We start from the raw sequence: 14483 nt of genomic DNA on the forward strand, positions 1-14483 counted from the left end.
CCCATGCACTTGGGGGCGGTTATCCAGCCCGAGATACCATTCTCACGAGTCTGGGCTATAACTTTTTACAGTTATGAGAAACGTACTTCAAAGTAATCTGTCCAAGGCCCTTTATATATTATTATGTTAGTATTATGTCTTTGACCGTCCAGATGGTCATGTTAGTATTGATCTTCCTTTATCATCCAGGTGGCTGGAACCACACATCTTGCTTTCCCACATTTTACTTTCCAACGTTTCCCCCTTTTTTGTTTTAAACCTCAGGTTCTCAATGAGTGCAGTAAGGACCCTGGTTTTGTTCTTCTTTGCATTCTGTATCATTCTCCAGATGATTTGAAGAATTACAAGAAAAAATATCACACAAGCATATCCAATTCCTACAAAACCCCATATATGCAGATTGAGAGCTGACAATGAGGTTTTAGGGTCTAATCACTTTATGCTATTAGATAATGTTAGCCATTTGTCTTACAGTCCTGATTTTTACAAACTATGTAATTATTTGCAGGGTACTGGCTAAATCCTAAATCAGGCCTTGCACATTAGCTAAGATTGTTATTTTACTTCATATCCCTCATAAACACTATAATTCAATTTCAACAGTATTACACATATTTAGCACTCTGATAACAGAAAATACAGGTTCAGATATCAGCTAAGGAGATAATTTAAATACAATATTGTGAGTATAATGGGGATCCACAACGTACATGTAGTCACTCACAAGAAACAAAACTAGAGGCCTTTTACTTAGGGTACTCACAAGAAATAGTCACTCACTCAAATAAAGAAGTGAGGTGTCATTAATCCTAGGACGTTTCCTTAGATGGTGTTCCTGTCTAAGGAAAGGACTCCAGTTTACAGACCCGCAGCTCCGAGAAGACCACTCAAAGGAGGTCTTCGGCAGAAACCCTGTTTCATTGTTTGGCCAGATGCAGCTGTGGACATCACAACATAGTCCAGAAGCTTCTCGGCTAGTCTGGGCACCTCCTTTGTTAAGGACCCTGTCAATTGACCAAGGGTCCCATCCCTCCTGACCCATCAGTTGGTAGAGGTGAAGCTGGTTGACAACACCTTGGTACCATTCTAGGTGATACACCTAGATACACCTAGATACACCTATGTGGGGACAGGCACAGTGGGGCACAGAAGGTGCTAAAGAGCCATCAACCTCCTCATTGAAAGCCCCAGATTTCAGGGGAATGTGTAACTGCCTCACAATCGAGCCTGTGACCACAGTCATCTGACAAACTACTTTGGAGTGGTGGTACAGTCACCTCTTGCCTCCAAAGTCAAAAGGGGGCATTCTGTTGGTGAGTTTGAATGCCCACTGTGGATCATCATACCTCATGTGTCATTTTCTTGTTGCAAATCAACCTACAATAGAACAGAATAATACAAATTACAACAATTACAGTTATTAACAAATATTGGAGAAAGCTGGTTAGCCGTACTAATAAGGAAAACAAATGCATTGAAAGTTTTTTCACCAGTTAGTCCCCAGTCCAAATAATGCAAATCTGTATCATTCTGTTATGCTAGTGCCTCTTCCTTTGGTCTCTTCTGTTTCTTTGTTGCCCTCTGCTACAGGGACAGATGTTTTATCTCTGGCATTAGGTCCTGCATCATGTTTGTCCAACTCATAGAAAGGTTTAACATATTTCGTAGGAAGCCACTTTGGTCCTGTTGGAAGAAGAACACAAGCATACCCCCTCCCCCAGGTGATTAACTCTACAGGCCCTTGCCACTGACTGTTGTGCAGGGGATCCGAGTATAAAACCTTTGGTCTCTGAGACAGTGAATCTGGAACACGGAAGTGTTTTTCCACTGCTGAGATAGAGGAGGGATGCACAGTACAATTCAAAAACTTTAAAGTATATGTTGCATTGTCTAACTGTTCCTGAGGCATCATATTCTGCCGCGATGGAGAGACGGGACACAGCTTGATGCAAGCAAAATGTCAACTTTAGTGTAATTTCTAACCTATTTTATACCTATCCTAAACAGTGCGTCACACGGTGATTGGTTTGTTATTCTTGCTAGATATCTACTGATTGGCTAATGTTTGTTTAGGCAGTTGTTATCTTGATTAATACACTCTCCTTAGTGTAGCAGCAGCAGCAATTCCTTCTTGACAACCTTAGTAACTCGTAATTCTTATCTACACAAAGGGTTTAGCACATCCCGTCTTTAAGTACTGTTTCTGTTTTTCGTCACCAGGGTCTGTGACCAACAAGCTCCAGCACATTTCCTTTTATCAATTGATAAGTGCTGCGAGTTTTGCTGATGCCAGCCAAATCCTGTCCCACAATATTCCCCCTTTTTTGTTTTAATAACATCTGTTTTGATGTGGAATGTGCTCGTTCAGTGATAGCCTGTCCGGTGGGAGAATGTGGAATACCTGTGACATGTGAAACACCCCATTGCTGTAAAAAATATTGCGTGGATCTAGCAGTGTATCCAGGACCGTTGCCAGTTTTAATCTGTTGTGGCACTCCCAGCATAGCAAAACAGCAGCTCCAGTGGCGTTGAACATCTCTGCTTTTCTCACTTCTATGCGCAGATGCGCAAAGCATACCTGAAAAAGTATCTTTAGAAACATGTACATATTTCAAAAGGCCAAAAGATGAAACCTGTGTAACATCAGACTGCCAAATGTCATTAGCTGAGAGTCCGTGAGGGTTCACTCCAAGGGAGGGCGAGCTTGTAATCGGACCTTGACACTCCAGGCAAGAGCTCACTATGTCTCTCGTTTGCTCAAGAGTGAGACCAAACACCTTTTTTAAGGCAGCAGCATTCTGAAAGCATGTGAAGCCCTGGCAGACTGGAAACGGTCTGTAGTTACAGTATAAGAATCTGCAACAGCATTACCTTCAGTTATGGGACCTGGTAAAGTTGTATGAGAGCGTATATGCGTAACAAACAGTGGGTGTTTGCAAAGATGTAATGCAGTTTGCAATGATACAAACATATCAAAGAGTTGCTGTTGTGAGATTTCTTTAAGAAAAGTGGAGGGGATGTGCTGTAGGACCTTGACTATATACTCAGAATCACAAACCAAATTTAGAGGTTCCTCCCTAAAAATCTCTAGGGCACGCAAAACTGCACCAAGCTCCACTAATTAGGTTGAGCCTTCAACAATTTTAACAGTGTCGAGGGTTAAGATTGCGGGGTGACAATCAAACCCTGGCAGATGTGTTGTTAACCTCCGCTCCCCCCCACTTCCCCCTTTTTGCCCCTCTCTCTCCCCCCTTCCCACTCAGGACAGGCGATCGGGAGGGAAAGAAGGACAGAGAGAAGGGAGTTGGAAAAGTTAAAGATGTTTTACTAATGCTACTGATAAGAATAGAGAAAATAATACAAAACATACAAAACCAATCTTGTAAGTCTCAGCAACTGCAGAGCCGGCACCCAAAGTCCTGGACTAGACTCTGTAGCCAACCGGAGCTGGATTCAGTCTGTCACTGGCCTCAGTTCACAGGGACGACCAGCAAGGTCCTCTCCTAATGTCAGGCATGAGGAAAAAGGGCCAAGATCCTCGTGATCTCGCACTTTTATATGAAGTATTCACGTGAATGGAATGTTATACACCATTGGTCAGTCTCTCGGTCATCAGTTTTCTCGTTGCCCCTCTCGCGAGATGTCCATCCATGCTTATCAATAAGTTTGCATTCCATTGCTAGGTTTAACCAAAACATGTGTCGGGTTCTCCAGGAAAATGCAGCTAACATGAAGGCTTTAGCTGACAGGCAAAAATTCACTAAAAGAGAAACTTGTTTTTTAACAAAACCAGGACAAACAGAATGATGTTAATCGTTATCTTCACGCCAGACCACTACAGCTTTATGAGACTTCTCTGAACCATCAACAAAAATTGTGCGAGCATTTGGGATAGGACTGAATACAAGTGCGGTCTGTGGTCTGATATTAACGACACATAGATTTTGAAGCAGTTTACATTTAGGCATGCCAAAAGCTATGCTGTTAAGACAATCAGCTTGCGCAATTTGCAAGGACAGAGATTGTGAATAAAAAAATCAAAATCTGCTTTCACAAAAGGTACATATATGGCAGATGGATCACGGTCTGCTAAAGCCTGAATCCATTCTCTGCTTTTTTTGATCAGAGTAACAATCAATTCCAGGGGCTCAGTAACAGTTTTACGAAAAGAATTGGGCAAAATATCCATTCCACGTATATCAGTCTGTTTGTATTCTCATCATTCTGTCCCGCAAAAGCCACAGGTTGTTTCTACGTTGTAGCTATAAACAGACAAATCTGCAAGTCCAATCGAATGCAGTTAGCTTGTAAGGTTGTCACAGAGGCACCCCGAGGTTAGTTGAAGGGACAACAGGGTCCAAAACAACTTTTACTAAACCGGTGAGAAACAGGGTTTTAGGACTCTAAAAGTGACTTAAATACAGGTTCGGATATCAGTTGAGGAAAATTATTAAGGGGCAGCAACTAATACAACAGACGGTCCACAGAGTGTATACACATGGCTTCACCAAAACAATGCCGGAACTGTCTCTGAGTCCGGGAGGAGCACACACTTGCCTGAAGATGGTGCGGGATTATTTTTAAAGAGCTACACGTACTTGTAGTGAGTACGGGAAGTGTACACTCGCGATTCTGCGAGGGTAAATTTATAATACACTCGCAATCCTGCGAGGGTTAATACACGTGCAAATGTGTGTGGAATATTACACGTGCTTATGTGGAAGCACGGGAGGAAAATATACCCATGATTCTGTGAGGCAATAATTTATACATGTGCTCGTATTGAGCACAGAAAGTTACACGTGCAAATGTGCACGGAAAGTTACACGTGCTTATGTGGAAGCACGGGAGGAAAATACACCCGCGATTATGCGAAGATTAATTTTACATGTGCTCATATTGAGCACGGAAAGTTACATGTGCATATGTGCATGTAAAGTATAAATATACTCGCAATGCTGTGAGAAGTTTTACTCACACACGCGGCAGCAAGGCAAGCGGAGTCTCCATCCTGGGGGGGCTCTCGGCAGCAGCATCTTGCTCGTGTTCCAAGAGACCCACGACAATGGGCGGAGTCTCAATGAGAGTCACGTTTTTTATTGGCTGATCAGATCTGACTGTGGGCATTCAAGAAGCTTCTCTGCACCCCCACCCTGACTGTGGGTGCCCCTGAAGCCTCCAAACACCCCCACACTGGCCGCGGGTGCCCAGTGGCTCCCTGGCACCTCAGCACTCCCTTCTCTTAACAGCCCTGGCCAGGGTGCTCTGGGGCCAAACAAAAGAAGCTGTTGCCCTCAAATAACAGAGAGAGAGGGAAATGTGTCTACTCCTTCCATATCCAAGGAGGGAGGGGGAGAGAGGGGGGTTTGCATCCTGCCACAAAGGTTGTCATAAATTTATTCGTCAAAGTTTCTAACTCCATTTTGGCTGTCATATTTATTGGGTGTTGTTTTCCCTTACCGGACTGAAGTCCTGTTTCAGTTCCATCAGTGTAGTGTTTGCTTTACCAATACTTTGGTTGCCCATACTAGTGGAAATACAGCATCCAAAATTTCCTTGGAGATTTCTCACATGCAGCAAGCAGATCTGCACCATCCAAGCAGCTTCTTGTGGGACATGCAACTAAACATAATTCTCAGAAAATGTTATTTGAGCTTACAATTTACTTAACAAATCTTGACCCAAGAGAGGTATAGGGCTTTCTGGCAAACACAAGAATTCAGCTGTTAAATCCTTGTTCCAAATTTAGCATTCCATTGGTTTCAAAAAATGGTCTTTCCCACAATTTCAAAAACTATCACGGTGAATTTACTAAGATGTCTTTTACAACCAGTTACCACAAGATAAGTCTATTAAAAGATTTTTGGTTTAATTTCTCAGTTTCATTAGAACTATGGATCCGCTAGGGTTGCCTTTAAACTTTAGATAAGGGTTAGTGTTTGATAAGGTTTAGGGTTATGTGGGGGACTACGGTGGGTCCGTGGATTCCCTGACACCCTCAGAGCGCTCCATTCAGTATTACAACATCGCTGCAGTGGGAGGGAGAGAAAAAAAACCCTTTTCACCGCTTTAAAAGTGGGCAGCCAGGCTTTTCTTTTTTTTTTTTTTTTTTCTTCTTGCTGGAGTTCAGATACAAGCAAGGCCACACAGGTGGTGTTAACTGCTGGTGCTAATTGCGAGCTGCCATGAAGCTAAGTTTATCTTGCAGCTTGATACAGGCCTGAGACATTTTGCTTTTTATTTTCCCATTTCATTCCAGCCATAATACACTCTATATGCAATTTTAATTAGCTGAGCAATAGTTACATTCCTTAGCTGCATTTACCATTTGCAATGTCTTACAGATGTCAATAAACAGCATATTAACCATCAATCGTTTAGTTTAATTTTCCTAGATCCAAATCAGGTCATAGTCTAGCAACTTTTAAATACAACCTCCTCCAAGTTCACATCCATCATAGTATTTAGTTTTCTTTCCCATACCTCCAACAAACACATAAATTCAATGCGAATCAGAGTTTAATTACTTAAATTCTTTTCTGGTCTCAAAATTATTAAATAATAACAAGAGCAATTACTCTAATGTATAAGGATGCATCCTAAGGGGGAGCAAGTTGGTATTTTAGTAGCGGAACCGGTTCCCATTTTGTAATTATCTCCCAAAACAAAGCTCTTTTGGTACCAAATATAAATATGCAAATTAAAATGCTGAGCTCAGATATGAAAACCAAATACCAAGTTCAAATATGCAGATAGATCACAGTTACACTTACTCAAGACAATATCTCGATTTTAGCATTGCACCTTTGGGCCGCTCACTGCTCAACCAGGTGGAGGCACCGCTGGGTGTCCCTGACAAAATAGGGCAGTGCGGCTGGAGCCCCATCGGCACCCGCCCCCCCCGCCGACACAGCAAGCTGGACCGGGCAAGGTTTTTATCAGTGTCTCGTCTGGGGTGATACAACTGTTATCCCAAAACCAGGATTCTTTACTCGGTGTGCATACAAAAGAGCCAAATCCAGCACATCGAGATGAGACACAGCCCATCACAGAGTTGTGCAAGTCTGGATGCTGGAATAAAGCTAGCATGCTAGAAAGAGAAGTAACAGCTGTCACACACAAAACCTTATCACGGCATTCACGCAGTAAAGAACCGAATTATTCACGATCTTCTGTATAATCACAAAACGCACATTTTGAGTCCATGGATTCTCATTATTTAACAGTCTATGAACTTACTGTACCATATAACAGACAAAGACCTATTAAACAGTAATATACTTAAACAGATACCTACAAAGAAAACAGGTTAATAAGGAAAAGTATCTCGCAGAGTTCAGCAAGTTTTCTATGACCTGTATGTTATCACTTAAATCTCTCCCATCTTGTTGAAGTTCAAACCATTCCGCCTGTAAAACTGTCTGAAATGATTCAATGATCTCTTGTAGAGTTTTATTTTGTCCTGTTCTTCTTGCTTTAGAAAAAACAAAGTGTTATACTTCAAGGTTCTATTCTCCGGACACTTTTCCCAATCATCGAACTTACACAGCAGCCACCATTTATTACAATATTTCACAAGATCTTCCTTCCTCATATTTCCAAGTGGTTTCCTATGTTCTAAAACACCTCCCAGTACTAATTTCTTAGGAACACGACTGAAAACAGTCATTCCCGACCCCATCTCGTAAGTAAAAACCGTGAGAAGGGGGGGGTTGGGGGGAAAGCACAGAGTGGCTTGCGGCGCGAGTGGGAAAAGTGGGGAGAAGGCTTACAGTGCACTTATACAAACAATATCACAAAGAAACAACTGTAACAACAACCAAGAAAAAAATTAACTCACGTTCCTGACAAGCTGCTTGATTTTCAGAAAGGCAATACAAAGAAGCAGGTATTACGTCATGTTCTGGTGGTTGTTATGGTTTGTAAGTAACTGGAAAGGCGAAAGAAAAATCGCCGTGCTCCATAGCCTTTTCACAGCATTTCACATCACCCCTTTGTGTTCCGCTGTCTTAGTCATGAAGGGGTTACTGCGTGCTGTATAAGCATCATTAAAATCAGGCAAAGGAGGTGCTAAGGGCAGAGTTTTAGACTCCTGACCCAGCTCCACACAAATTCCGGCCTTATCTGTGACGGCATTAATGATGGATATAAAACTGACTCTTTTCCGAGATCTACAGAGCGTGACTCAGAAGGATGAATGCTGTCAAGACTCAAATAATTAGCAACCTGCTTATTTGTGTTTTTTTGTCCATCCTCCCCATTTGCCCTTTCAGTATGTACTCTGCCGACTGCAACTGCGATAGTGCAGAGTACACAAATCTCCAAGTAATATGTAAACTACTGGGAACTGAATTCTTTTGTGCGTGTAGCTGTTCCTCGACCTGTTTCCGAATTTTACTGTCAAACGTCCCCTTACTCAGAAACAAAGCACAATGCTCTCTCACCCACACCAGGAGTGAAGCTACCTGCTTCTCGGAAATATGATACCCAGAAGAACGTGATAGCTGCAGTAAAACCTGCAAATACATTTTATGTTCCTGAGAAGCAGCTTGCCCCATACTAACGCAATCCCGCAGCTCTCTCATTCAATGAGGACTGCTTGTCCCTATCTATACCGTAGGGATTAATGTGGCCACAAATAAAATTTACTCACCCGTTGGATGGTGTGGTCACTGCCAAACACACTGCTCGATGAAGAGCCTCCAGGTGTCACACACTCACACGGGTCACCATTTGCGGCGATTAGAACAACGCATACCAGGACACAGACAGAAATTCACGCAGAGGCAGAGACCTTGTTCAGGAAGGAGTGCAGAGCCTGGGCAAGCAGAGAGCTGACCTAGGCCTAGGCTGCCTTCTTTATTCACCATTGACAATTTATAGGATTTACAGATACGGGCCTGGACTAAGGTGTTTACAAAAGGTGTTTTTCCACTAATTGTTATTAAAAACACACTAAACGCATGTGATGTTTGTCTCATTTGTTTTTCCACCCATTCACAGACCAGGCCCAAGGACATTCACACATCCCATGCACTTGGGGGTGGTTATCTGGCCCGAGATACCATTCTCATGAGTCTGGGCTATAACTTTTGAAAACTATGAGCAACGTACTTCAAAGTAACCTGTCCAAGGCCCTTTATGTGTTATTATGTTAGTGTTATGCCTTCAACCGTCCAGATGGTCATGTTAGTACTGATCTTCCTTTATCATCCAGGTGGCTGGAACCGCACATCTTGCTTTCCCACATTTTACTTTCCAACAGTGACCAAAATGCCAGAGAACTCAGGCTTTACACCAACACAAGGGATCAGAAAGAGAGTGTAGAAGTGGAAATAGAACAGTTCTGGAAGATCGAGTGGTGGTGTTCCCTGGCAGTGTTTCTGTGCCGGGACTCTTTTGCTCTCTGCTCATGACACTGAAACTGTCCCTGCAGCTCCAAAAAGGCCTTGGAGGAAGGATCTCAGAAAACAAAATTGTCTAAAGATGCCTTTATTTCCTATAAAGACACAGAGAGCACAGATCCTCATTGACACATGCAGTTCAGCAGGACAGAAAAGCAGACACTGAATTCAAAAAGGGATGACAATATTATCACAAATTAAAAACCAACAAGAACAAAAAAATAAAGACAGGACGGGCCTGCAGTGAATTACATTATAACTGCTACACAGTTTGTTGCTTCAGAATAAACCCACTTATCAGTTTCCATGCTGCATCCTTGAGCTCCTGGTTCCTCATGCTGTAGATGAGGGAGTTCACTGAAGGAGGCACCACTGAGTACAAAACTGCCACCACCAAATCCAGGGATGAGGAGGAGATGGATGAGGGTTTCAGATAAGCAAATATTGAAGTGATCAAAAATAGAGAGACCACAGCCAGGTGAGGGAGGCATGTGGAAAAGGCTTTGTGCCGTCCCTGCTCAGAGGGGATCCTCAGCACGGCCCTGAAGATCTGCACGTAGGACAGCACAAGGAAAACAAAACACCCGGAGCATGCTAAGACACTGACCACAACAATCCAAACTTCTCTGAGGTAGGTTCCTGGGCAGGAGAGCTTGAGGATCTGGGGGATTTCACAGAAGAACTGGTCCAGAGAATTGCTTTGGCAAAGCGGTATTGAAAATGTATTGGTCGTGTGTAGCACAGAATTGAAAAACCCAGTCCCCCAGGCAGCTGCTGCCATGTGCACACAAGCTCTGCTGCCCAGGAGGGTCCTGTAGTGCAGGGGTTTGCAGATGGCAACATAGCGGTCATAGGCCATGATGATGAGAAGACAATACTCTGCTGAAAAGAAAAAGACAAAGAGAAAGACTTGGGCAGAACATCCTGTATAGGTGTCCCAGAGGGAATTGACCATGAATTTGGGGAGAGTGGTAGAGATGTAGCCCAGATCAATGAGGGAGAGTTTGAGGAGGAAGAAGTACATGGGGGTGTGGAGGTGCTGGTCCCAGGCTATGGTGGTGATGATGAGGCCGTTGCCCAGGAGGGCAGCCAGGTAGATGCCCAGGAAGAGCCAGAAGTGCGAGAGCTGCAGCTCCCGTGTGTCTGTGAATGCCAGGAGGAGGAACTGGGTGATGGAGTTGCTGTTGGACATTTGCTGTGTCCAAGCATAGAAGGAAAAGACAGTGAGACGTTAGGGAAGACTTCTCTGAGCAAAGTTTAAGCCATTTCTAATACACCACTCTCTCGCTACACCCACCCTTTTTGTTTTCCTAGAGACCTACCTTCAGCTCCGTGTCTGAGCTCCGGGTGGTGCTGGCTGGAGGTGCCGTGAGGAGCAGGGCCTGTGCCCGCTGGCTGCTGAGGAGTCAGCCCTGCTCTGCAGCAGTGGGGTCATGGGAACGGGGGGCAGGGGACAGTCCTGGGGTTCAGCTTTGTCACATGAAGCTGCTCCTGGTCCAGAAATACCTGTCAGTATCTGCACGCCCAGTGCTGAGGAACTGAGGTGACAGAGGAAAGTTTGAAAGGTTTGTTTTTTTTACAGCTCCTTCTCCCCTCCCATCCTGGGGAATGTTCTTGGATGTCAGAAACCATCAGCATTTTTGCTGCACTCAGGGAGAACGGAGCAAGTCCTGCAAGGCAAGAGGATGCCTGTGGCTTAGTGCACAGTGAGGGGAGCTGGTCTGTCCCTCTGTCTTGCTCCCAGCTGCTCTGGGCTGGCATGTTTCTGAGATGGAGGGTGATCACACTCCCATGTTACCCTGAAAAGCCACCAAGACCTGCTGAGAGCAGAGGGATCCACCTCAGACCACTACACATCTCACTCTTTTCTAAGGTCTCAGCACCCCTTGTTTAACACAGGGCACACATGGCTCATTTAACAAACCCAATAATATTTTCTTTCTTGTAGAATCTCTGTGGTTCTCCATGGGGTATTGAGATAATACGAAGATGTTGTAGGACAGGTTTGCATCCTGGAGGGAAACTCACAGCTTGGAAGGAAACCTCAAGGAGATAGCAAAGTGTCCTAATAGCATTTGATTCAGGGAGTCTCAGTTTCTTGTCCAGCCTCACAGACTTCATTGCCCACAGCCCCACAGGTCAGAGCAAAGCTGGAACACGTGTTCGCATGGACACACCTGCAGGAAAGGGCCCACAAGATCAGGCTGTGACTCTGCAGCTGAAACTCCCATCCCCAGAGAACCTGACAGCAAGAACAAGATCACAACAGCAGTGACCCAGAGCAGGGGAGCAAGAAGGAAACATCCCGTGAGGGTGGGTGTGAGAGAGGCCAGAGCAGAGGCAGCCGGGCACTCAGACAGTGTCACCCTTCCCCAGCTGTGCAGCCACTTCCCAGACACCAATATTGTCGAGCAGCTGCTCTCAGCCCCTGTGCTCTGCAGAGGAATTGGAACTCAGGCTGCAGAGGAGCTGCTTCATGCCTTGGAGCCCCCGGCCCTGAGGACAGAGGCTTTGCTGGGTGGGAGAGGAGGTGAGGGGGCTGCTCAGGGGAGGGATCTGCATTGGTTGGACTTAGCCTGATAGGTCCAGCAAAGGCAATGCTGATGCTGTCCACAGGCAGAGGAGTGTCTGAAGGGGTGTTATGAGGCTCCTGACAGGTGTACTGAACACTCAGAGTTGCACTTCAGGAATCTCAGTGACTTGTTAAATCTTCAGAGCTCTTTTTCCATTTATCCTTTTATCCCCAGCCTCCCTCACTCTTCACCCCTACCCCACTTGATTAAGAGTCTGACTCAACAGACTCAGGAGAGCTCCTTATCTTTATAGTAGCCCTGCATTGATTTTCTCCTTGAATGACCCTGCCCCGATGTGGTCCCTCTTTCCACCCACGGCTTCTCCCCACAGCACTGTGGGGATCTCTCTGGGCAGGCTGAGCGCTGACCCTGGCAGGCGGCAGAGTCCCTGCCTGGCACAGTCCTGGGGTTCAGGGACCCTGCTCTGCAGGACAGCCCTGGGCACCCCTGCCTGCACATTTACATTTACACCCCACAGCCATGCTGGGGAGAACACAGCATTCACGTCTTGTCACTTTGACAGTGCAGAAGGCAACCCCTGCTCTGCAGTGCATCCTCTCCTCTGCATGAGGGAATCTCTAAGAGTTGTACTTGCGTCTCTTGTAGGCTCTGCAATGTGACAGCTATCAGAGATTCTGCCATGATTTGTAGATGCAATGCCCTGCAGCCACAGGCTTCATATTTGTGAAGATTTAGTTTCCAGTGAGCTCTCAGCATCCTCCCAGCCCATGTTGTCTTTAACCTCTCTCTGCCTGGCTCCTCTGCCCTGGGTGCTGCAGGCAGAGCCCTCAGCCCTGCTGCGTGTGCAGAGGAGCTGCTCCTGGGCAGAGCTGTCTCTCTGCAGCGCTGCCGCTCCCATGAGCTCCCTGTGTCCCAGGAGCCCAGCCCAGCTCAGCAGCACAGGAGCAGCCTGTGATGTCCCTTTTTCTGTCCCCTCTGGGCTCCTTCCAGGTGTCCCTGGGGCTCCAGGGGCACATCCTTTGAAACAACCTGAAGTAATCAGTGATGTTGATTCTCTCTCCTCTGCACAGACACTTCTTGCCAGCATTGTATTCTTCTTACAAAATAAAATGGTGTGAGAATGATCTTTTCTTGTCCCATCATCAGACAGGACACCAGAAAGGTTACAGCAAAGGATCTAATTTTTCCAAGGTGGCAGGTGGGAATATCTTCAGTTGAATTAATTTAGGTGTTTTATTCTGGGGTTCTACTCCTAGGACTAGAAAGACATTCAGCAATCTTTTGACCATGTCATGTGTGTGCTCTGAAGAATACCTTTGCACAAACAGGGTTGTGGGCACTTGGTACCAGGTTTCCTTATTGTGAGACAGAGCTTGCCTGGTGCCACAGCTGGAGTGGTTCAGCTCAGATGTGAGGCAATGTCCTCAGCCAGGGACCTGACTGGGTGAGCTGGAGCTGTCAGTGTTGCACACAGAGCTGTGACACGGATGGAGTGAACTGCCAGGCAGGGTGGCAGAAGTTAGTTCATCTGGTCTGCAAGGACAGCAGCCTCCAGGCACAGCAACAGTCTGGATCAAAACTCAGTCCAGACCTGTAAGGCAATTCAAGGGGCCCATAATGAGCTGTTACTACTGCAGGAACAGTTAAACGAGAAATAAAGACACTGTGTGGCCACTCATGAATTTAATAAGGGAAAGAAGTGATATTCTCTGTGTCTCTTGTCCTCCATCTTCACCAGCAAGGTCTCTCAGGCCTCTGTGACTGGAGGCAGGAATCTGGAGGAGAACAACCAGTGGTTCATGGGGATCAAGTCACGGTCACTGGAACTAACACAATCCTTACCAGTCTATGGGACAGGAGGGGCAGCATCCCAGGAGCTGAGACAGCAGGACGATGTCACATTGAGGCCACTCTTCATCATCTCTGAAAGGTCATAGAGACTGGGACTGGCAGCACTCACCCTGTGCATATCATTTTCAAAAATGGCCAGTGGATGATCAGGGGGACTAAGGGTTGTGCCCCAGGACATGCCCACTTGGATCCAATTTCAGGGTGTCTGAAAGAGAAGGCAGAGAAGTTTACCCAGGGTAGATTGTGCCTGTCCATCCTCTTGGCTTTCTGTGAGGAAAGGACAGGATTGCTCCACATGGGGAGAACAGTGGTAGGTAGTCTTTTACCTGGAAGTCAGCAAGGCATTCACCATCATCCCCACAATATTCTTGTGTCCAAGGTAGGATATTATGGTCTGTGTCAGTGTATAAGGAGATGCGTAACAAACAAGCTGGATGGTTGGGCTTGGAAGGGCGCTAAATAAAAGGAGAAACTTCTCAATCGTGAGGACAGTCAAGCACTGGGATCTGTTTCCTGGGGAGTGTGCACACACACTGTCCCAGAAATTGTCCAAGGTGTGTTTGGTTAAAGCCCTGAGTATTCTGGTCTGACCCTGCTTTAGACAGGAGGTTGGTCAAGACACCTCCTAAGGTCCCTTCCAGCCTGAATGATGGTGTCCTTCCTTCCCCTTCATGTTTTCAAGTTAGAGAAAGCT

General features: G+C 45.6%; 1 protein-coding gene across 1 annotated transcript; it reads right to left on the minus strand.

Annotated features, from left to right (window-relative positions):
* Positions 1-9666: 9666 nt before the first annotated feature.
* On the minus strand, positions 9667-10263 carry LOC136110712 (olfactory receptor 14J1-like). The gene has a single exon (XM_065854313.1). It carries the CDS (start codon positions 10261-10263, stop codon positions 9667-9669), a length of 597 nt encoding a protein of 198 aa, XP_065710385.1.
* Positions 10264-14483: the final 4220 nt, after the last annotated feature.

The sequence above is a fragment of the Patagioenas fasciata genome, chromosome 21, assembly GCF_037038585.1.
Source record: "Patagioenas fasciata isolate bPatFas1 chromosome 21, bPatFas1.hap1, whole genome shotgun sequence".
NCBI lineage: Eukaryota > Metazoa > Chordata > Aves > Columbiformes > Columbidae > Patagioenas > Patagioenas fasciata.